The 19878-nt window shown below is 39.5% G+C and overlaps 1 protein-coding gene across 1 annotated transcript; it reads right to left on the bottom strand.

The window, feature by feature from the left end:
• Positions 1 to 7790: 7790 nt before the first annotated feature.
• gja1b (gap junction protein alpha 1b) lies at positions 7791 to 14422 on the bottom strand. Its single transcript, XM_049589949.1, has 2 exons — positions 14301 to 14422; positions 7791 to 11411 (listed from the first exon to the last, which is right to left on the bottom strand). The coding sequence occupies exon 2, from the start codon at positions 11393 to 11395 to the stop codon at positions 10229 to 10231; it is 1167 nt and encodes a 388-aa protein (XP_049445906.1). The 5' UTR covers positions 11396 to 11411; positions 14301 to 14422; the 3' UTR covers positions 7791 to 10228.
• Between the last annotated feature and the right edge of the window lie 5456 nt (positions 14423 to 19878).

Genomic DNA, 19878 nt, shown 5'->3' with positions numbered 1-19878 from the left:
ACACTGTCTGTCCTGATGTTTGCTTCTGGTAAACATAGTGAAGCAGAACAGAAGCAGAAGCAGGAAGGTCAGTTCTCATATCGTAAAATTAAATGTTGACTATTATTTGTCTTTTAAAGACACCTAAAATCTATCTCAGATGGACTACTGCCTGTGCCCGGCTCATTGTGTGACATCAAATGCATTTCTTTGCTGCCAGCTGGTTTTGGTTTGAACATGACGTCACAATTCAAGGAGCTGGTTGAGGAGCCATTTTTAGGCAGCACACTCACAAATACACACACTATCTACACATTTATGCCAAGTAAGCCATAGTTCCACCCAGGCTCTGTGGTGTGCGGTTATAAGTCAGTCAGTGACGTCTTTGGATGTCTGAGAGCAGCAAACCAGCTGCAGTACAACAGCTGCCACCCTCAATGTTCATTTACACACTAAAAATAAGCCCAGCCACCATAACATGCGTGCACAGTGTCTAGCCCAGTAAAATAACATTACGCTTGGAAACATTTACGGTCTCACTCCTTTCACTTATTTTAACTTTTTTCCCACATATGGCTCTACAATTTGGGCATCGAATATACTATACAGTTATGTTCTGAGCAAGTTCACCCTTGAAAAAATGTCTGTGAACATGGTCCATGCAGCGATTATGTTTTCCATAACAGCATAACTACAGTCTAGTAGAATGTGAATATAATTTTTAAAAGACAGGGTTGGTCTGTGTATACCAGGCCAAAACCAGTCAAAGGTCATTGACCAGAAGTCAGTGTTTAGCCAGAGAAAGATATATTCTACAATTAAATTGTACAGCATGGGCACAAACTTTTCATGCCAGGAGCCACATGGAGAAAAAGTATACAGTCCTGGGTGATGAACATTATAATTTAAGAGACTGTCTTACTGAGAGACTTTTAGAGCCTTAGTGTTGGACACTTGAAACTGCTGTACGGTAAGATAAGGTAATGTTATCATTATCAAATGTCATTCACCAGAAAATACAACTCCCTAATGGGAACATTGATGCTGGGCCTTGGACTGAAGAACTGCAGACAGGTCAGGTGTGAGTCTTTAACATACTAAAGATTTAGTGTGTAGCATTTAGGGCGACATATATGCAGAAATGGAGTATAATAATAATGATAACTATGTTTTCTGGGGCGGCACGGTGGTGTGGTGGTTAGCACTCTCACCTCACAGCAACCGGTTCGATCCTGTGCGTGGGAGCCCCTCTGTGTGGAGTTTGCATGTTCTCCCCGTGTCAGCGTGGGTTTTCTCCGGGCGTCCTCCCACAGTCCAAAGACATGCAGATTGGGGACTAGGTTAATTGGTAACTCTAAATTGTCCATAGGTGTGAATGTGAGCGTGAATGGTTGTTTGTCTCTATGTGTCAGCCCTGCGATAGTCTGGCAACCTGTCCAGGGTGTACCCTGCCTCTCGCCCGATGTCAGCTGGGATAGGCTCCAGCCCCCCCGCGACCCTCAAGAGGATGAAGCGGTTAGAAGATGAATGAATGAATGAACTATGTTTTCTGTAGTGTAAAGTGTATTCTTGTATTTTCTTTTCCTTAGATTAATATGGACGTACCAAACACTTGCACTGAACAGGTCCATTTGTATTTTCGCATTGGCCACTGTAGTTGGCAGCATTTCCATGATGAGATGAACGGCGTTGTGAATATACAGATTTTAGATGCTTTATTCATTGTTTTTACTGGTTTTAATCACAAGATCTGTTTGATTTAGAAAGGAAGAGACCTCTGAGGATAATACAGCTTCCGGTAAAAGCTCAAAAAGACAGGTCTGCCAACTACTCAGGGTTGCTCAGGTCAAAAAGGCCAGTACCTTTTTCATCTCAGGTTTTATATTAGAACCTCTCAAAAACTGTCCCAACACTAAACCGGCGTATTGTGCATCAATTTCTGACAAGGAACTCACTGATTAATAGTTTTTATTATGGGGCTCATCACATCACACAGTGCTTCCTGCAACTGATATTACCATTTGGTAACAACATGAAATGTATGTCAGTGGGAAAATATTGTTTTTATTTTAAAATAACTTACAGACCATTATAGTTGTTGGGTCACACAGCCTGTATAGTCTGTGCAATATCTTACAGTATCTACAACTTCTAGCATCTCAATATAGTAACCATTCAAAACTCTATGATACAATGAAATCTCCAGCTGAAAGCTGGAAATGAAACCAGGTCCAAGGACATCAGTGTTACTGTGTGTGCACCTTGAAAGTGTAAAAGTGTAAAAATGACACAATGTGGTTTTAAAGAGGGATCATTGCTGGTTGCCTGGCAACCTCACAATGATGATGATTAAACAAACAAGATATAACATGTTAATCAATGAGCTTTAGAGGTGCTGGTAGGACAGAGTCAGGCCAGCTGTTGCTGACTTTGAGTCTTTATGCTAAGCTAAGCTAAGTGGCTCCAATTACATATTTATCATAGAAATGTGAGAGTCGTATCATCTCACATAAATCTGGGCAAGACAGCAAATAAGCCTGTTTCCAACATGTCAAATTTTTCTTTTATGGAGATCGTTCGTACTTAAAGCAAAGACTGCCAGATAACAGAGCGTGTGCATTGTTTTATGTTTAATCTTATTAATGTTTATACGCTGAACAATGTCATGTCACACCTGTCTCATTGTTTTATTAACTGAGTTTCTACCTTGTTTGCTTCTTTAAAAATGTTGATTGACTAATTTTATGATTCAGCTTCCTAGTTTTTAGTTCTTTAAATTTAGAACTTTACTTGGTAAACATTTGAATGTCAGTCTTAAAGTCTGACACTTTAATATTCCATTCCTAGTCTAATATTCTGTATTTTTTGAATGTATTTAAATATTGTCAATAAATCAAAACCAAACCAAAAACATCCACCACTCTCTCCTGTCTGCACTTCCCGTATTACTGGAACTACAGGGTGCTATTTGCTCTGAGAGAAGTACAGGAATTATCTGACATCTCAATTGCTGGTCTCTGCACCATCAGCTTACTGAAATTATAATAAATAAGTCATTAAAGAAAGTCCTCCTCTCCCTTTCTAACTCTGAGCCACATGTGGTCTACAAGCTGTAGCTCGGCTCTCTTCGCACATGTGGTTTGATTTAGTACTGTGGAAAGATTAAATAGGAAACTTGGAGAAGCGAAAAAGAGCAGTGTCCTTTCATATTATGAAATTTAACTGCATCTCTCGGAAGCTTTTATCAAAGCTACAGCATACTTTAGGACTGAGTACCTACTGAACTCTATCATTCTCTTTTATCGGGATCATGACTTGGTTTATGTGGAGTTCAGAAGGCCTTGCCAGTGATAGCTGAACGGAGTTTCCTCTGTTTTAAGCACATGATGCAATCCTGCAGAAATGTTTCAATAGTTAACTCAGAAAAACTCTCATCATAAAGTTAAGAAATTACGTATGAATGCCAATATGGTTATATCTGGCGGTACAGGTAGAGCTCTGCATGGTGCTCCATGTATGTATCCAAGCACACAGTCAAGGTTCAGCACAGAGGAGTTTAAAGTCACGTCTCACTGAAGAACACATTTTCTTCTTTTGAAGTGAAAATACAGAGTGTCCCAAACTGGATTCATTATAAATTCTTAAACATGAGAAGGCTAACCAGTGTTTGGGGGAAGCTAGCACACCTTGTTACAGCAACATGTTGCAGTTAGACTAAGTAATACAACATGCAACTTCAAACAAGTCTTGTTTCAAGTCTTGTTTCAAGTTTTTGAAAATTCATTATCTTCACAAATCAGCAAGTTTTAAAATAATTTCATGAGGCTGGAGTTCTTTTCTCATGAGAAACATGTCATTCTTTAGCAGTGTGTGACAGCTGCCTGCTGCTATAAACACCGGCCTGTGGAAAAGTCCAACAGCTTAAGTGTCAGTGCTAACATGATTTATTTCCTTTAAAGTGACATGTGCTAAAGCACTGCTACAAGAAGTCGTGAGCTGAGTCAGACTATATGCTATACATCTAGGCACATGAAGTGAAAGCGCTGTGCTGTACCTTTTCTTATCAGAAAAAAACATGATATAAGCTGAAAATTATGTTTTTCAATTTGTGTGATGTCAAAAAAATGAAGCCATAGTTCTGATGGTTTTTACTGTAATGTTAAAGAAATACTTCACTCCCCAAATGATCATTTACATATTAATGACTCACCCCGTGCCACACTGAATTCATATGGAAAACTTTGTTTTTCTCACATGCCTCAACAGTAAATGAAGAATCCAGAAATGGAGAAAAATTCTTGACGAATTGAAGTCATAGGGGTCCATGTTTAAAAACACCAAATCAATATTACACACCCATTTACAAACTCTCAAACAACATGGCAGTATAATCCAAGTCTCAATTATTCAGTTATATGCTGCCTTCACAAACAGACAGCCCTCTCCAACAGGGAACTGAACTAAAATTGAAACTTATCTGTGTTCTCTTCAAGGCCAGACTCCATTTACAAAAACAGCAAATTTACGTCACTGAACACGGGAGCTGCTGGTCTACAGCTGCCTCAATAATTTAGTTTGTTTGTGTTACTGCATGACTTTGGTGTCTTAAAGTGTTAGTTCAGTTTCAGCAAAGTCACTCAATAATGCAAACAAACTACTGATAGAGGCAGTGGTAGACCAGCAGCTCCCATGTTCAACAAGGTAAAATTATTGTTTTTGTCAATGCAGTCTGGCTTTGAAAAGAACATAGATAAGTTTTACTTTAAGTTCAGTTTCTAATTGGAGAGGGCTGTCTGTTTGTGAAGTATTCAGCATACAATTGGATAAATGAGACTTGGATTATACTTCATGAGTTATAAGACAGTTTGTAAATGGATGTTTTGACATTGTTTTTGCTTTTGTTAAATATAGACCCCTATGCCTTGAATTAGGCCCAATCCCATTTCTCATTTTCGCCCCTACCCCTCCCCCTCTTTTTCGAGTGCCCCCTACCCCTTGTAACTTTGTTGCAAGGGGTAGGAGGCACTCGAAAAAGTCAAAAAGAGAGAATATTCCCCTATGAAATGGGACAACCCTTCATACCCGGAAACGTCATCATTAGTCGTCAGTGACATCATAAAACAAACATGTTTTTTGTTATGTTTGTTAGAACAAATGTATATAATACATTGAAATGACATTTCCGATGGTTATCATAGTCTTTAAATCTTTAGTTACGAAGAAAATATTTACATTTATGGTTTTCTTTCATTGCCTGTGAAACCTTCCCTGCCATCTTGCCTGTGACTGGCAAGGCATTCTGGGAGATTTCTTGTAGCACTCGCTTTGAAGTGTGCCTCTGAAAAAACTCCGTTTGGAGGGCCATATAGCCCTAGCACTCCGCCCTTCCCCTCTGCCTCAATGAGAATCGGGACATCCCTACCCCTATGCGTGAACGTGCAAAACGGAGGGGTAGGGGCAAGTGGTAGGGTTAAGGGGTGTATTGGGATTGGGCCTTAATCGAGAATTTTCTCCGTTCTTGTATTTTCCGCTCACTGTGGAGGCATGTGAGAAAAACAATGTTTTCTTCATGATTCCATTATTACACAAAATGAGTAACTGATATAAACGGTCATTTAGGGGATGAAGTATTCCTTTAATCAACAAAAATGAAGAAAACAATTTGTTGATGACCTTTTCACACAATGAAAATAAGACTAAAACACAAGTGACCTCAATATTTAGTTACAGGTTTGACTAATGTAACTAAACCACTGAGTATTAGACAAGAAGCAGCGACCCAACAGCTGGAACAAACTTGGAAAGCATGCTGTCCAGCACGCAACCTAATGCTAACAAAACATTATCAATGGCTGTGGATGTGGAGCTAACATAACTTGGAGTCCACAACTTTTCATGTTTATCAGTAGGAAAGTGTGCAGGATTGATATCAGCTATCTAAATCTTTCTCAAGATGTTCACCAAAAGAATTCAGTATCCACCCTGTGATAATGCTATCGAGCTAAACCCAGACAACAGTATCAGAGAACAGTAGCCAACCAAGCTCCTCTGTTCAAACAGCCAGAGTTTAGGAATAACTGGATCTGTTGCACACATAATTGTAGATTAGAGTGACATGAAACATTACAATCTGCTATTAAGAGGTATGCAGTGCTATTTCTCTAACCTTTTAATGGGTAAGAACAACACCTGTAAATGTAAATACATGTATAAGAATTTCCTGAAAATGTAATAACATTGGCACTTAAACTTATCAAATATGTAATTTAACACAATCAAGGAATAACTTGACCAATAAATTGATCAAATATAAATTTAATGTATTACATTTTAAATTAAAGCAGTGGTTATCAAAGTCAAAATGGTTTCTACTTTTAAATGTATTTAAGTATTACAGTTAAATTGTTTCTCAATTTCAAATTTGATTTGAAATGTTTTTTGAATGCAGAAATTTCGTAAGATCGGATGAGGCAAAGGAGATTCATTTAATAAGAATTACTGTTGCCTTGAATGAAAATATAACATTTCATAAAAATTTAATAATAAATAATATAAAAAATAATAATAAAAATAAATAATAAACCCACTTATAAGCTCGCTTGTGTAATGTTAGGCCTCTTCTGCGGCTTTGCTTGTTTTCTGCCGATGTCTAATCTAAGATCCACTCTGGTCTAATGGATGATCCGTGCGCACTGGCCTATCAGTGTGGGTATGGGCGGGCTCATTTCCCACTGATAGGGATTTTAGTCTACTGCATCTTTGCCTGATAACAACGTATGACTTGCCATCTGTCGTAAATTTCAAATTCTGCATAAAGCCTAGAATTTACATTTCCAAAATTGAAATCAGTATCAAGTATTTGTTTTGTCAGTAGGCTAACGTGACATTAATGACGTTATAAATTTTGTATGCTTGCGCACTTCACATTTCATACTTTTTATATCATTATATTACCCATCAAAATTATTACACTAATCTGAAAAAAAAAATGACCCACCCGAAAGGTAATTACATTATAGGTAAAAACATGATCAGTCAGGACATTTTATTACAGTACTGGTCAAGCTATTACATTGTTGAGTTTTATTACATTTTCATTCATGTTAAGTGCAAATCTTTGTACATTTTCAGGCATTATTACATTTTTAAGTTATGACGTTACATAACAAAAAAAAATATGCTGACAATTTGAGCCTAAACATTCTTTTTTTGTAAAATAAAACTTTTCTAAAACAAAAAAAGACCTCAAAATGTTCCTGAAATGAAATACTTTTTGTCAAAATGAGCACTGCTTCACTGACTGGCGGGTTTGTTCAAACCACAGTGACGACAAAGAGAAAGGCCTGCAATGATACCAATCAATCAGTCATTTAGACAGAAAAATATTTATTGGTTAAAATAGCTTTTCACAGATACAATGAATGAGTTTTTGTCTTGCTATCATGCACTTACACTGTACAACAGTGGATCCCCATGGATTAGCATTGTCTGACAAATGACTATTGCTCCTGTTCTGTCAATGGAAGACATCTCTCACAGAACCAGTCAATGAAACCAGTGGTCAGATGTCTGATATTATGCACTGTAGTGATTTCTGTGTTATAAAATAAATTAGTAACATGTGAAAACTCTTACCACTAACTGTGTGCATCATATTACATCTCTATCACCAAGATTTCAGTGCAAATGCCATTGTAGCTGAAAGATCCATGACACATGTAAGTACCGACAAAATGATGCACGAATGACAATTTAAAAATAAAAAAATTACAATAAAAAGAAAAAGAGCCCAAATTGAGATTTCTCCTTGTGTTTGGTAGTTGTGGAGCTACATTGGCATACATTTTAATATAACTGACTAAATATTAGTCCAGATCTATAAGCAGTCTTCTAAAAACTCACATTTTTTTATTGTGACACAGTTAGCTTGATTTACAGTACTAAATATCTATTTCTCAAGCAGCAACGGTTACATTGAGTCTGAAAAACAAAACAATACCTACCGAACGAAAAAAAATCATTCACTCAAATATGTAAAACAAAGAATCATTCTAGTCTTTCTCTACAGCCCATGAAAGATAAAAAAAAAAAGATAACACACAGTAATAAAGCCTTTCTTTATGGAAGCCACATAAAAGCAGATCAGAGTTTGCTGTGTCACAGCAGCCTGAACCCTCAGCCCTGCCACTCTCACACACACCCCCAAAAAAGACAAATATAACCACAAAATGAAAACATAACACCACATAAATTCAAAGTTTATCAGGAAACAACAGTCCATGCTGACTGACAAAGTTACTAAAGAGAGAAAAATGTTTTTTATTGTCAATAAATATACAGTTTGTGGGGAGTTAATGTAAGATGTTTTCTGTGAGTAAGAGATACTGGATAGTAGTCAATTTTTTTCCTCTTAGTGGTAGGTGTCCTACAGATGCCAAGCAATAAATATTCACTACAACTCATTGTAAGCATTCTCCTCAAAACCTTTCCTGTAAGTCACAGATCAAGGTTGAGCCAAGTGGTAAACACTTTACATATAGTTGTCTGGACAATAATTCCTGTCTTTGTTGTGGCTGATATTTGATTTTAATTGAGAACTCAGATGAGAATGTTCTGGTGTAAGTGGAAACTGAAGAAAATGTATTAATAGTGTTCACACATAAATGCAGCTTTAATATGCAAGCAGACTGTAAGAGCAAAGCAATGCAAGTGTGGCAGAGTCCATTAAACTTTCTGTCAATGCAAACATGTTTGTGTGTGTATGTTTTGTTGCAACTTGTGTTTTATTTTTCTATTTCATACTTTTGGCTATTATTCCTGTTGGTTATGATAATGCCTCACTGATGAGCTATGCACAGCTTTATAACAGTGCACCAAGTGATCACACAGGGCTCACCTCACCTGAAAAACAACACCATTAGTTCAAACAGCTACTGCGTATGACTTCCCTCTCTCAGGAGCTAAGGTGGAAAAAGAAATACATCTTGGGGATGAAGACAGTGAATGACTTCAACAATGAAGAAAAACATCCCATCTCCTACAGAAACTCTGTGTTGGTTTTGAGCCAAAAGGAAACCTTACCAAAAAGTAGTATGTACTTTAAATTCTCGGGTGGCAGATCTGAAATCTAGTTTGGTTCACCCTCAACTTCAGCTGCATTCACATGGAATTCGGATGATGGTAGATGGCAAACAGGATATCATTTTAGTGGACAAGATCTGGATAGTAAAATTATTTGAGGCAAACAATGGTGACCATAGGTAGCACTGCCATTTAAATGTAAAATATTTTAACTTTTTGCCGACAGAATTTACAACCAGATGTTCCATTACTAGAAAAATTACATAAAAAATGTTATATGTCATATAATTTATTCCATTCCTTGTAAATAATACACCATCACAGCATATCATCATACATGTTTCCTTTTACCTTGCTGCCGTCCCATCAGACCGTGCCTTTAAGAAGGTGTTGTCCATCTGGTCCCTACCGTCTGCCTAATTACATGTGAACGCAACATTATTCTTTCAGTTCTACATTGTATGGTGTAGATAATTTGGCTAAATTCAGGGACGTGTGTATGGAGATTGAGATTTGCCCGACTGGAATCTCCGTTCTTAGTTTATTTGTCAGTGACAATGCTCGTCAATCAAAAGAAACAAAACAAAACTCTAAATGAACCAGAGTTAGCTCAGAAGGCTAATTTTGATCTGGTCACATGTTAAGACACAACTATGAAGGCACCCTGTTGTAAAGCTGTCACCATACCTTCAGAAACCAGCTGTGACAGTGGTAAGTAAAAATGCTGTCACCAATAGGAAGAATAGCAGAAACTATGAAAACAAGAAGAAAATAGAATTGTCCTTTAATGTAACCTTGGCAAATTCAAACCAGATGAGTCACTTTGACCAGTGTGGTCCTCTGTTCTTAGACTGATCAGTGACTGGTTTTAAGGCACACCTCTGCACCTTTCCTGTGGCTGTTCTGTTCGCTTAAAGCTGGGTTAGCTCCACTAAAAGGTTATGGTAAAAGTCATTGAGAAAAAAAAATATTTGCAACTTGTACCTTTGACAGTGTTACATAACAAGTTTTAATGTCTCTTCGAGTGACTAAGAGTCTCTATGCTGAAGACAGTGATTGAGGTTAGCCCCACCTCTTTTATGAACCCGTGTGATTGAGGGTTTCCTGATTCTCTGGCTGCACCCGCACATCCCATCAGCCAGGCAGAGGTGGGAGGAGGAACCAGGGCTCACACATCCAGGTCGTCTGGCCTGGCTCTGCTGCTCATCCGGCTGCTGGCCCGGCTACAGGGCCTGGCGTCCATCAGCGCCAGAGGCTGCAGCTCGTGTCCTGCTGTTGAGGACAGTTTCTTATGCTCATGGGTGTCATCTGGGAAGTCAAAGGCTTGTGCATGGGAGTTTGATATAGTGCTTCCTCCACCATTCTGGCCGAGCCGGTTCTGCTCTGTGGAGTAGTTGGCCCAGTTCTGCTCATTAGCCTGCTTATTATAATTACGGCATGAGCCGGTTCCCCGCTCCCCTGTGGCCAGCTTGTAGCCTGGGGGGGACATGGGTGAGAGTGGGGCAGTCGGGGAGGAACAGCCATTATAGTAGGCGTACTTGGTGGTGGACAGTTCTTTAGGGGTGGGACTCAAGGTGCCTCCACTGGGGTAGAGCATGGGCTGCTGTTTGCCCTTCACACGATCTTTGATCCGCTTAAAAAACACATAGAAAAGCTCGATGACATTGAGCAGCAGGGACACAAGGGACACCACCAACATGAAGATGATGAAGACGGTCTTCTCTGTGGGACGAGACAAGAAACAGTCCACCCTGTGTGGGCATGGAGACCTCTCACAGGTGTAGACTGCAGACAGGCTGAAGCCGTATATGTACCACTGGATAATAAGGAAGCCCACCTCAAACATAGACTTAAAGAAAATACTGACTATATAGGTTCTGAGCAGGGCACCTTTCATCTTTACTTTGCCGTGCTCTTCAATGCCATACTTTAGCTTTTTCATCTCGATTTTCTTCAGCGGGATGTCAACATCACCTCCATCATTTTGCACGGCTTTAAGCTCCTCCTCCTTCCTGTTGAATTTCTGCTCCTTCCTGTTCAGGTAGAAGACATGAGCCAGGTAGAGGAGTGTGGGTGTTGACACAAAGATGATCTGGAGGACCCAGAAGCGGACATGGGAGATGGGGAAGGACTTGTCATAGCAGACGTTCTCACAACCAGGCTGCTGGGTGTTACATTTGAACGCAGACTGCTCGTCTCCCCAGGCTGATTCCACTGCAGTACCCAGAACCAGGATCCTGAAGATGAAGAGGACCGACAGCCAGACCTTTCCCCCGGCAGTAGAGTAGGCCTGGACCTTGTCCAGCAAACGACCCAGAGCACTCCAGTCACCCATTCTCAGGGAGCGTTAGCTGGTGAAAAAAAAAAGTTAAACAATGTTGAACTGAGGGTAAAATACAGACAGGACCAACTATTACAACATGAGTTTAGGCTTACACAGACACAGGATAACATGTATGCTCCAATCTAGTTTGGATTTTTAGGAAAGACTAACAAGATTCTCAAAATTTGGCAGCATTATGTGATTAAACAGCATTGTTATTGAAGGAGACAAAACTAGATGTTTCATGACGTAAAACACAAACTAATCCAATTACTGAGAGCAGGGCCAGAAAACACATTTTGCTCAGTTTATGCAACGCTGTCCTTTAAGCCCAGCCCAGGATGTGAAAATATGAAGAGAAATTTGACTCATTAGGTAAAGAAAATCTTGATCAAACTTTGTATTCATAAAAAAAACATGCTTTAGACTGCACTGGAAGAGGAAGTTTAAGAAACCCTGTATCAAATCATGGAACAGTGGCAAATTTTTGTTAACCCTTCGGATAGAGGGGTTAACGTAGATGGGAAACGATGGGGAAAATAGAGATGTGGAGGAAATATGTTAATGAAACACCGTTACTGTGAATATTTAAATACCGTGAGCAACGATAAACATCTTAAAGTAATAAACTGCTCTCTTGAGGAAAAACAAACTTCTCTCAGTCTAAAGTACAGTCTTCAACCTAATCTGTACTCCTGGAAAAAGAAACATGTTTAAGTCACATGAGAGGACTCTACCTGCAGTGTATTTCTGCAGCACTTCTGTCTCAGAGGTCCAAACTATGTCAGGTGAGAATACCCGCTAACTATTGTCCTGTACAGCTTTAAGGCCAGTTTTTAAAAAATGTGTCAATTTTTTATACATGTTAACAACTTGCATTAGCTTTTACCACTACCACTGTTTTTAAGGAGCAGTAACAAAGGCATCTGCTTCAGTGCTTTAAACTGTGAGCTTCAGTCCTGAGGCACAGAGCACGGAGGAGAAAATAAATGAGGAAAAGCAGAGGCAAAGCTGGATCATCAGCAGACCGAGCTTGTCTGCTTCAGAAAACAGTAGAAAATCGACTGAATGCTGTCCAGAATGAGGTTGCTGGAAAAAAGTCACTATGCTGTGTGATTGTGTACTCAATCTGATAAGTGTGTGTGGCAGAACAGACAGTGCAGTAAATCTTGTCAGTGAGGCCTGTCGTGTGCTTCTTTCCTCTGTGCTTATAGAGGAGCCCTGCAGATACAAAGAACATTTCCTCGAGGTAGATCAGCCAATTACAAAAAGTATGACATCAGCTCCTGTTGACAGTCCAAAAGCTTGCAAAGGTGTCCCGCTGAAAACTAAGTTACACTTTTATTTCATTAGATTAAAAAAGAGTCACAGTTAAAAGATGCCCGACACGGACTGGTGTACTCTGTGGGCCTGTGTTCGTCCGGGCTCATCCCCTGAAAACGAGCGCCCTCCTTGGTTAAAATACGCCATGACTGTCTCCTGTAGACGCAGCGGTGCTGATCTAAGTTTTGAAGCTGCTGAACAATAGAAAGTTACTGCTGAGCTACTCTGACTGGGCAGTCCTTAATGTGAATTAAGAAAACACACTACAACAAATCATAAATCAAAAATGAATTAGTTATATTCAGTACAAATACCAAAGAAGAGGTCCTTTAAGGAGTTCTGAGAGTCTTTTGGGATTTTCTGGGGGGGTCTGTGGTTAACATGAGTCCTCAGCAAAATTAGCAGAGCACAGTGTGATTTTAACTATAATCGAGTGATAAACCACAGACTGTAAAACAGTTTAAATCCCGTTTTCACTCTCACGTTCACAGCTCAGCCATTCCAAATGAAATCATGAGTCTTATCAGGGATCTGATGGAGGTTTAAAGAGTCCATAGTGGATCTCTTTGCCCACTCTGACATGAAAATAACCTAACAGAGCTGTTTAAAGGTCAGAGCAGATCTTATGAGGTCAACAAGAAAAGCCTCCAACAGATAAAGACATTTTAGTCCAGAGAGCAGGGAGAATCTTAATGTGGAAAAGTAGGAGCCTCCAGTCTAATCCGCATGGTGCCAAACTAACCGCATGTGCTCTCACTTATCTTATAATAAACCACATACACTGTATCCTTATGACCTGGAAAATATACAGAATGCATTGTCATAGTGTAGAAGTTGTATGTGAACCTTCAGCCTTCAGTAGAGTCAGACATAAAACTTTTTTTTTTTTAAAGTGAAGAAAAAAGTTGTTATTAGACAGAAAATATCCCGCCACTTTCTACATGACTGAGTTTGTCTGGTGAAAATGACCAAGACAACAGAGAACAATAGGCTCCAACACAATGTCTCTCCCAGCAGACCTCTCAGATCTCACTGAAAACTCTGTACAGCAATTCCAATGACAAATCACAGGATATGAATGAAAAAGTACTGGACATTCCACTTTCCTGGTGTCCTTGGGACAAATCCACTTTTATAAGTAAAGTGGTCACTGGCTTATAGCAGAACCTTTAAACATGAAACAGAGCTTTCCTTGAGTTAAAGTCCAGAGGACAGATCAGTGGCCCACACGGCAGCTAAGTTAAAGCCAGCACAACAGCAACAGGAAGTTTTGGATGAAAAAAAGCGAGAATAAACGTAACGCGCTCAAGATTTCAGTGCGCCTTAAATACATCTAATAAATCAAACAACTTTTACGCTATCGTTTATCTCTGTAAGGTGTGAGCCTTCAGCTATATTTTCTTATGTTTAAGAGGAGGAGTAAAAAACAGACAAACAGGAGAGGAAAATCTTGAAACTTCTTAGGGTTGCGCTGCGTGTGTAGGAGCGCACCGGAGCTTTCCCGACTATTTCTAACGGGACTCCTGACAGAGGGGGAAAAGTTTCTTCAGACACGCTCTTTAACAAATCAAACAGAAAAGTGGCTTTAACTTACCTGGAAAGTTGCAGAGAGAAAGAAGAGAGCCCAGAGGGACTTTCTCCGCCACTTGTAGAAAGTTGAAATCCAAGTTTGGGACCAGGAGGGAAACTGAGTGGAACTTGTCAAACTTCCCTTATAACGGCCCCGTCAGAGAAGTTACAGTCACCTGATCTCTACGTCAAGACCGGACCCGCTGTCTGCTGGGAGGAGAGAGAGCAAAGAGTCCTGCAGGAACAGCCAAGGTGTGGAGTTTGGTCTGCTGTTACATTCACAATAGAGAGGAGAAACCAAATGGTCTAAATACACATCTAAGTATTAAAAACACACACAATAGAAAATCATCAGGACCATTGGAGCCTACTTTACACAAAATGTGTAAAGTATTGTGAGTGTATTGTGATCAGTGTAGCACTGTAACTACATTTACTCAAGTACTGCACTTAAATAGAGTTCTGAAGTACTTTTACTGACTTTAATGTTTCTATTTTCTACTACTTTATACCTAGGACACCTGGAGCTTCTTGTTTCTGTTCAGATTCAATTTCATATGCAACACTTATCAACTTAAAAAGCATTATGCATTGTGACAGAAGTACCTAGTAATTAAAATCAGCTCCACCTCAACACTGAAATTCAACCTCTGACAACACTGCACAATAAGCACTTTCTCTTTTGATACTCAGGTACATTTAAATGATGGTATTTGTGTGTGCTTGTGTTGGTAACATTTCAAATACAGGACTTTTGCTCATGATGGAGTATTTTTACATTATGGTACTGATACTTTTACTTGAGAAAAAGATCAGGATGCTTAGTCCACCAGTTGCAATAAATCGGCAGACAATATTTTATACAGTGATTTTATTAACTCATTCAACCAGATGATGAGTGTGAAAATCCTTTTCTTGAAATAAGACAGTTCAATGACCAAGTTCCACCTTAAATGATATCAAGGCCTTTCTGGTGTCGGCTGAAAAAAGCTGCAGTGAATATGCACATTTATCTCTACTTTCAAGGAAAATGGGTTTTAACGGCTGCATGTAGGAGAAAATGACTTGTTAAGACAGATGTTTCTGACTGTGTTGAAGCCTTACATTTATTATATTACAGTGTCATGATGTAATTATAATGCGCTTTTATTGTTTCATACTGACATATCATGTCTGTGAGTATTTGATGTAGTTTTTATTTTGGCTCAGAGTTTTCTTATGTTGACTCATCCCTACACTGGTGTTATTTTTGCATTATTGTTCTCTAATGTCTTATATTGCCCTTATGACTTTTTTCAAAGCCCAGTGTCTGTTTTTTTTTCTTTCTAATGCGTCCTTGTGTTCATTTGCTGTGAAATGGTGTTATTATAATTTGCACACCACTCCTGAAGTCAAAATAAAACCTGGTGATACTGAACTGTTCTTGTGTCTCCTGTAACTTTCCATTAAACCACTTGGGTCTCCCATACTGCACTTGACCAGTGCAGAGCTCCATCTAGTGATGGAAATAATGCAGTGCAGGTCTATGTATGGAAACATACCACTGTATGCATGTCGAAGCAGTACATAGCATTAAACTCTACATGTTTAGGATTTAATCAGGCCATTAGCTTCACAAGAGTAATGAGAGCACAAGCCACTAGCCTCTCTCTCTCTCTCTCTCTCTCTCTCTCTCTCTCTCACACACACACACACACACACACACACACACACACACTGTTAGTTGCTTGAGGCAGCAGCAGATTGGACTGCAATCTGTGTGAAGATCCTGAAGATCATACTGTGGGTTTGGTAATGCCATGTAAGTCCATTTCAGTTATATCTGTTCTTATTCAGTCACTTAAAGGGATAGTTCAGTTTTTTTAAGTGAGTCTGCATGAGAAACATATCTATAGAAGGAGTGTTACACACTGTAGATGGTGGTCTGTTTGCAGAATAAGACGGGACTAGCACTATCAAAACTAAAAATGTTCGTAAGGTGTGATACATTCACATGTATCAACTCAAAGGAACCAGAACTGTGGGAAGTATCCCGCCGCCCATCACTATCTTTAATGCATTATCAGTGATGAATAAGTTTACATCAATAAAGATTATATTCATTTTAATGCATTTCAGCATCCCGCTTGTATGTAGTTAGGCTTGGTAAGCTTCTTTGAGGGTAAGTAGAACTGCGGACATTCCTCGACAATTCATGGCTCACCTGATCTGTTTCCTTTGCTCTTCATTATCAATGTGTTGTTTGAATGCTCTGAGCAAAAATATGGAACATATCCTCTCTTTAGCGTCTATATCGTTTCCACATTATAACTTTAACTTCACAAACACACTAAAGATGGAAGTATGACTGACCGAGGAGGTCCCATCCTACCAATGAAGGATCCTTGACTTTGAGAATAATAGACCTTTTTCAGTGAAGACATTTTGACTTGTTACAGAAGGAAAAGCACAGGTGCAAAAAATGAAATTAATGATGGCTGAATCTAATTTGGCTAATCTGATTTCAGGTTCCTAGAATGGTGCATGCCAGCATACTGTCTCTCCTGCTTGAATAGAACGAACCACTGTTTTTGCTATTAGTAACACCTTTGCTTTTCCTAGTGTGACAAGTCAAAATGTCTGCTGTGAAAAAGGTCAGTAAGTAAACTTGTGGAGTGTGACAGTTGCATGTAATAACACACTTCATATGCCTTGATTCTGTCGGTTACTGTTGTTAAACTTCTGTATGTTGCTACAGTGTATTCAATGTACCCTCAGTCCTCATTTTCATTCATTCATTCATTCATCTTCTAACCGCTTCATCCTCTTGAGGGTCGCGGGGGGGCTGGAGCCTATCCCAGCTACATCGGGCGAGAGGCAGGGTACACCCTGGACAGGTCGCCAGACTACCGCAGGGCTGACACACAGAGACAAACAACCATTCAGTCCTCATTTTGTGTAAAGAAAAAAAAAACGTTTTAAAGTTCAGCTGGAGCTAATATAAGGCATCACCATGCTGAGTCAGACAAACAAAGTGGGTATTGTCCGAAGTTAGGCTAAATTTCATCTTTGCAGAGCCATGGCAGAGGGACAGGAACACACAGCTGGAGTTTGGAACCAATATGAGTGTAACTTTGGATCATACCCAGCTGGTTTATCTTATATGGATCGTTAAAGCCCCTTACCATATTTGGTAGAACTTTGGTATACATTTTTACACAGACTGAAGAATGTGAACTTACAGTCATTTACACTGAAATTGCTGCAGGAGGGGATTTCTTTACAGACAGCAAGAACAATTTAAAAATTACAGGGACCAGCAGTAGTTAATGCACATGCAAGCGTGTGAATTTTGTTTTGAGACAGTCTTACAAAAATTGTGAACCTATCCTTTAATATATGGCTTGCTGGAGAGAAATCATGCACTGCCACCGCCATCTAGTGATGTGTTATGGCAACAGCGTGGTAATTCTTAAATAGTGTGGACTGTAATTTAACGGCAGTTTTGTTTAGGGAACTCAGCAATTTGCTTCAATCTAATTTACATGTAATTTATTTGTATTAATGTAGAACACACATGCTGATATTCACTAAATGCTGAGTTATATTCAAGATTACAGGGCAGGTATTACAACTTCTGTGCTCACCAGCAGTGGCAAAAATATGAATACTACAAAAATGACCTATCAGGATTTGATCCATGATTGATCCTTTGATACAAATGTTTGGGACACCTTCTTTTAACTCTGTATCCAGTTCACTTAGATATTATTCAGCAGCCTTAATGTAAATGCATACTTAGCTGCAAACGTTTCAAATGCCAGTAAACATAAATGCCTTCTTTAATAAAAACATGTGGTCACTTGTTTAGAAATATTTATTCTTGCAGGTTCCAGTCCATAATCAGTAAATAAAAAAACAATATAAAGAGACTTTAGCCACTAAGGTACAGAAGACTACACATTAGGAATAAACGGCATAACCCCCTGTATTCAGTGTGTGCTCCTCAGTGGCAAGGTGCAAGTGATGGATGAGGTTTGCCCTGAGTTGCCGAGACCTCTGGATATTTCTGAGGTGTCCGGGGAAGTGGTTCCTATTTTTTAAAAGGGGGGCCGGAGGGTGTGCTCCACTTATTGGGGTTTTGAACTACTCATCCTCCCCAGAAGAACAGATGTCAGGGTGCTGTAAATGAGGTGCCTGTGGTGACCGGGTGGTGAAAAGGTGGACCAACTTTATGCCCTTACACAGTTGTTGGGGGATTGGGAGAGGTTGCCCATCATGTGTTTTGTGGACTTGAAGAAGGCGTATGATCGTTTCCCCTGGAGAGTGCTATGGGGATGCTGTGGGAGTATGTGGCATTGCTATGAGCAATCCTGTCCCCATATAAGTAGAGTGAGAACTCTGTCTGTATTCTTGGAAGGAAGCCAAACATGTTTTCGAGGGGTGTTGGGCTCCGTCATATTTGTCTCTTGTCAGCAGTGCTCTTTGTGAACAAAGAAATGTGTTTCCGCTCAGTTTCAAAATGGGCACCTGTCATGTGTGAGGTGAATGTGATAACCACTACACTACAGAAAATGCTTAAAAAATGATTTACACATCTGGACAGGTCGTCTATTGCAGGGCTGACACATCGAGACAAACAACCATTCACACCTACGGACAATTTAGAGTTATCAGTTAACTTAGTCCCCAATCTGCATGTCTTTGGACTGTGGGTGGAAGCCAGAGTGCCCGGAGAGAACCCACGCTGACACGGGGAGAACATGCAAACTCCACACAGAAGGGCTCCCACACCCGGGATCGAACCGGCAACCCTCTTGCTGTGAGGCCTGTGCCGCCCTTATGAAATGACATTGTTATACAAAATTAATATTGCAGTTCTCAAGGAACTGTGCTGCTTAAAGGCAATCAACATCCATATCAACACAAACTTAGCATTTATTTAAAAAAAATTGCAACAATGGCTTGCAAACCTCAGTAAAGTAAAAATATGATAAAAATATAGGCAATTTTACTGCTTATTATTTGGTGTGTGTTTGCTCTGCTGGGGAAGCAGGAGAAAATGCATGATTCAGCTGGATTTTAGTAAAAACTTCAATTTCTATCCCCTATCCCCCTGGGATGCATGACTAATATCATCAAATTTATCTTTATAAGTTGCCATGAGGTTGTGATGAAACATGTGGAATTTCTGGTTTTACATTTAGCTATACTTTCACATAGGTATTTGACATTGTGTATTTTGAGCCTATGTATACACACACACACACACACACACACACACACACACACACACACACAAAGTAAGATTATACAGACCACACTGTCACATCCTTATGGGCACAGCAAGAGCATTTTTTGATCGACTCTGAATTTGCCCCTCTTCCCCCGTCAGGTGCCTATAGTGTCTGAAGTGTCAAAAGCAGGAATTGCATTGAAAAGACGGCAGGGACCTTATAATGGAAAATGGCTTCATCTGGTGTTTTTTTGTTGTTGTTGTTGTTTGTTTGTTTGTTGTTTTGGTTTTTTTTTTTGTTTGTTTGTTTTTACAATTCTTGGGTCTCTCTACCCAACCTGACTGCCAAAGATAAAAAAAAATAATAATAATAATAATTGGCACTGCC

The sequence above is a fragment of the Epinephelus fuscoguttatus genome, linkage group LG11 (genome assembly GCF_011397635.1).
Source record: "Epinephelus fuscoguttatus linkage group LG11, E.fuscoguttatus.final_Chr_v1".
Classification (NCBI taxonomy): Eukaryota; Metazoa; Chordata; class Actinopteri; order Perciformes; family Serranidae; genus Epinephelus; species Epinephelus fuscoguttatus.
The sequence above is the reverse complement of the archived record's forward strand: the minus strand, read 5'-3'. Positions and strand labels throughout refer to the sequence as shown.

Bases quoted from the DNA above. Each gene is read 5' to 3' on its own strand.
- gja1b (XM_049589949.1), bottom strand. From the start codon at position 11,395: ATGGGTGACTGGAGTGCTCTGGGTCGTTTGCTGGACAAGGTCCAGGCC.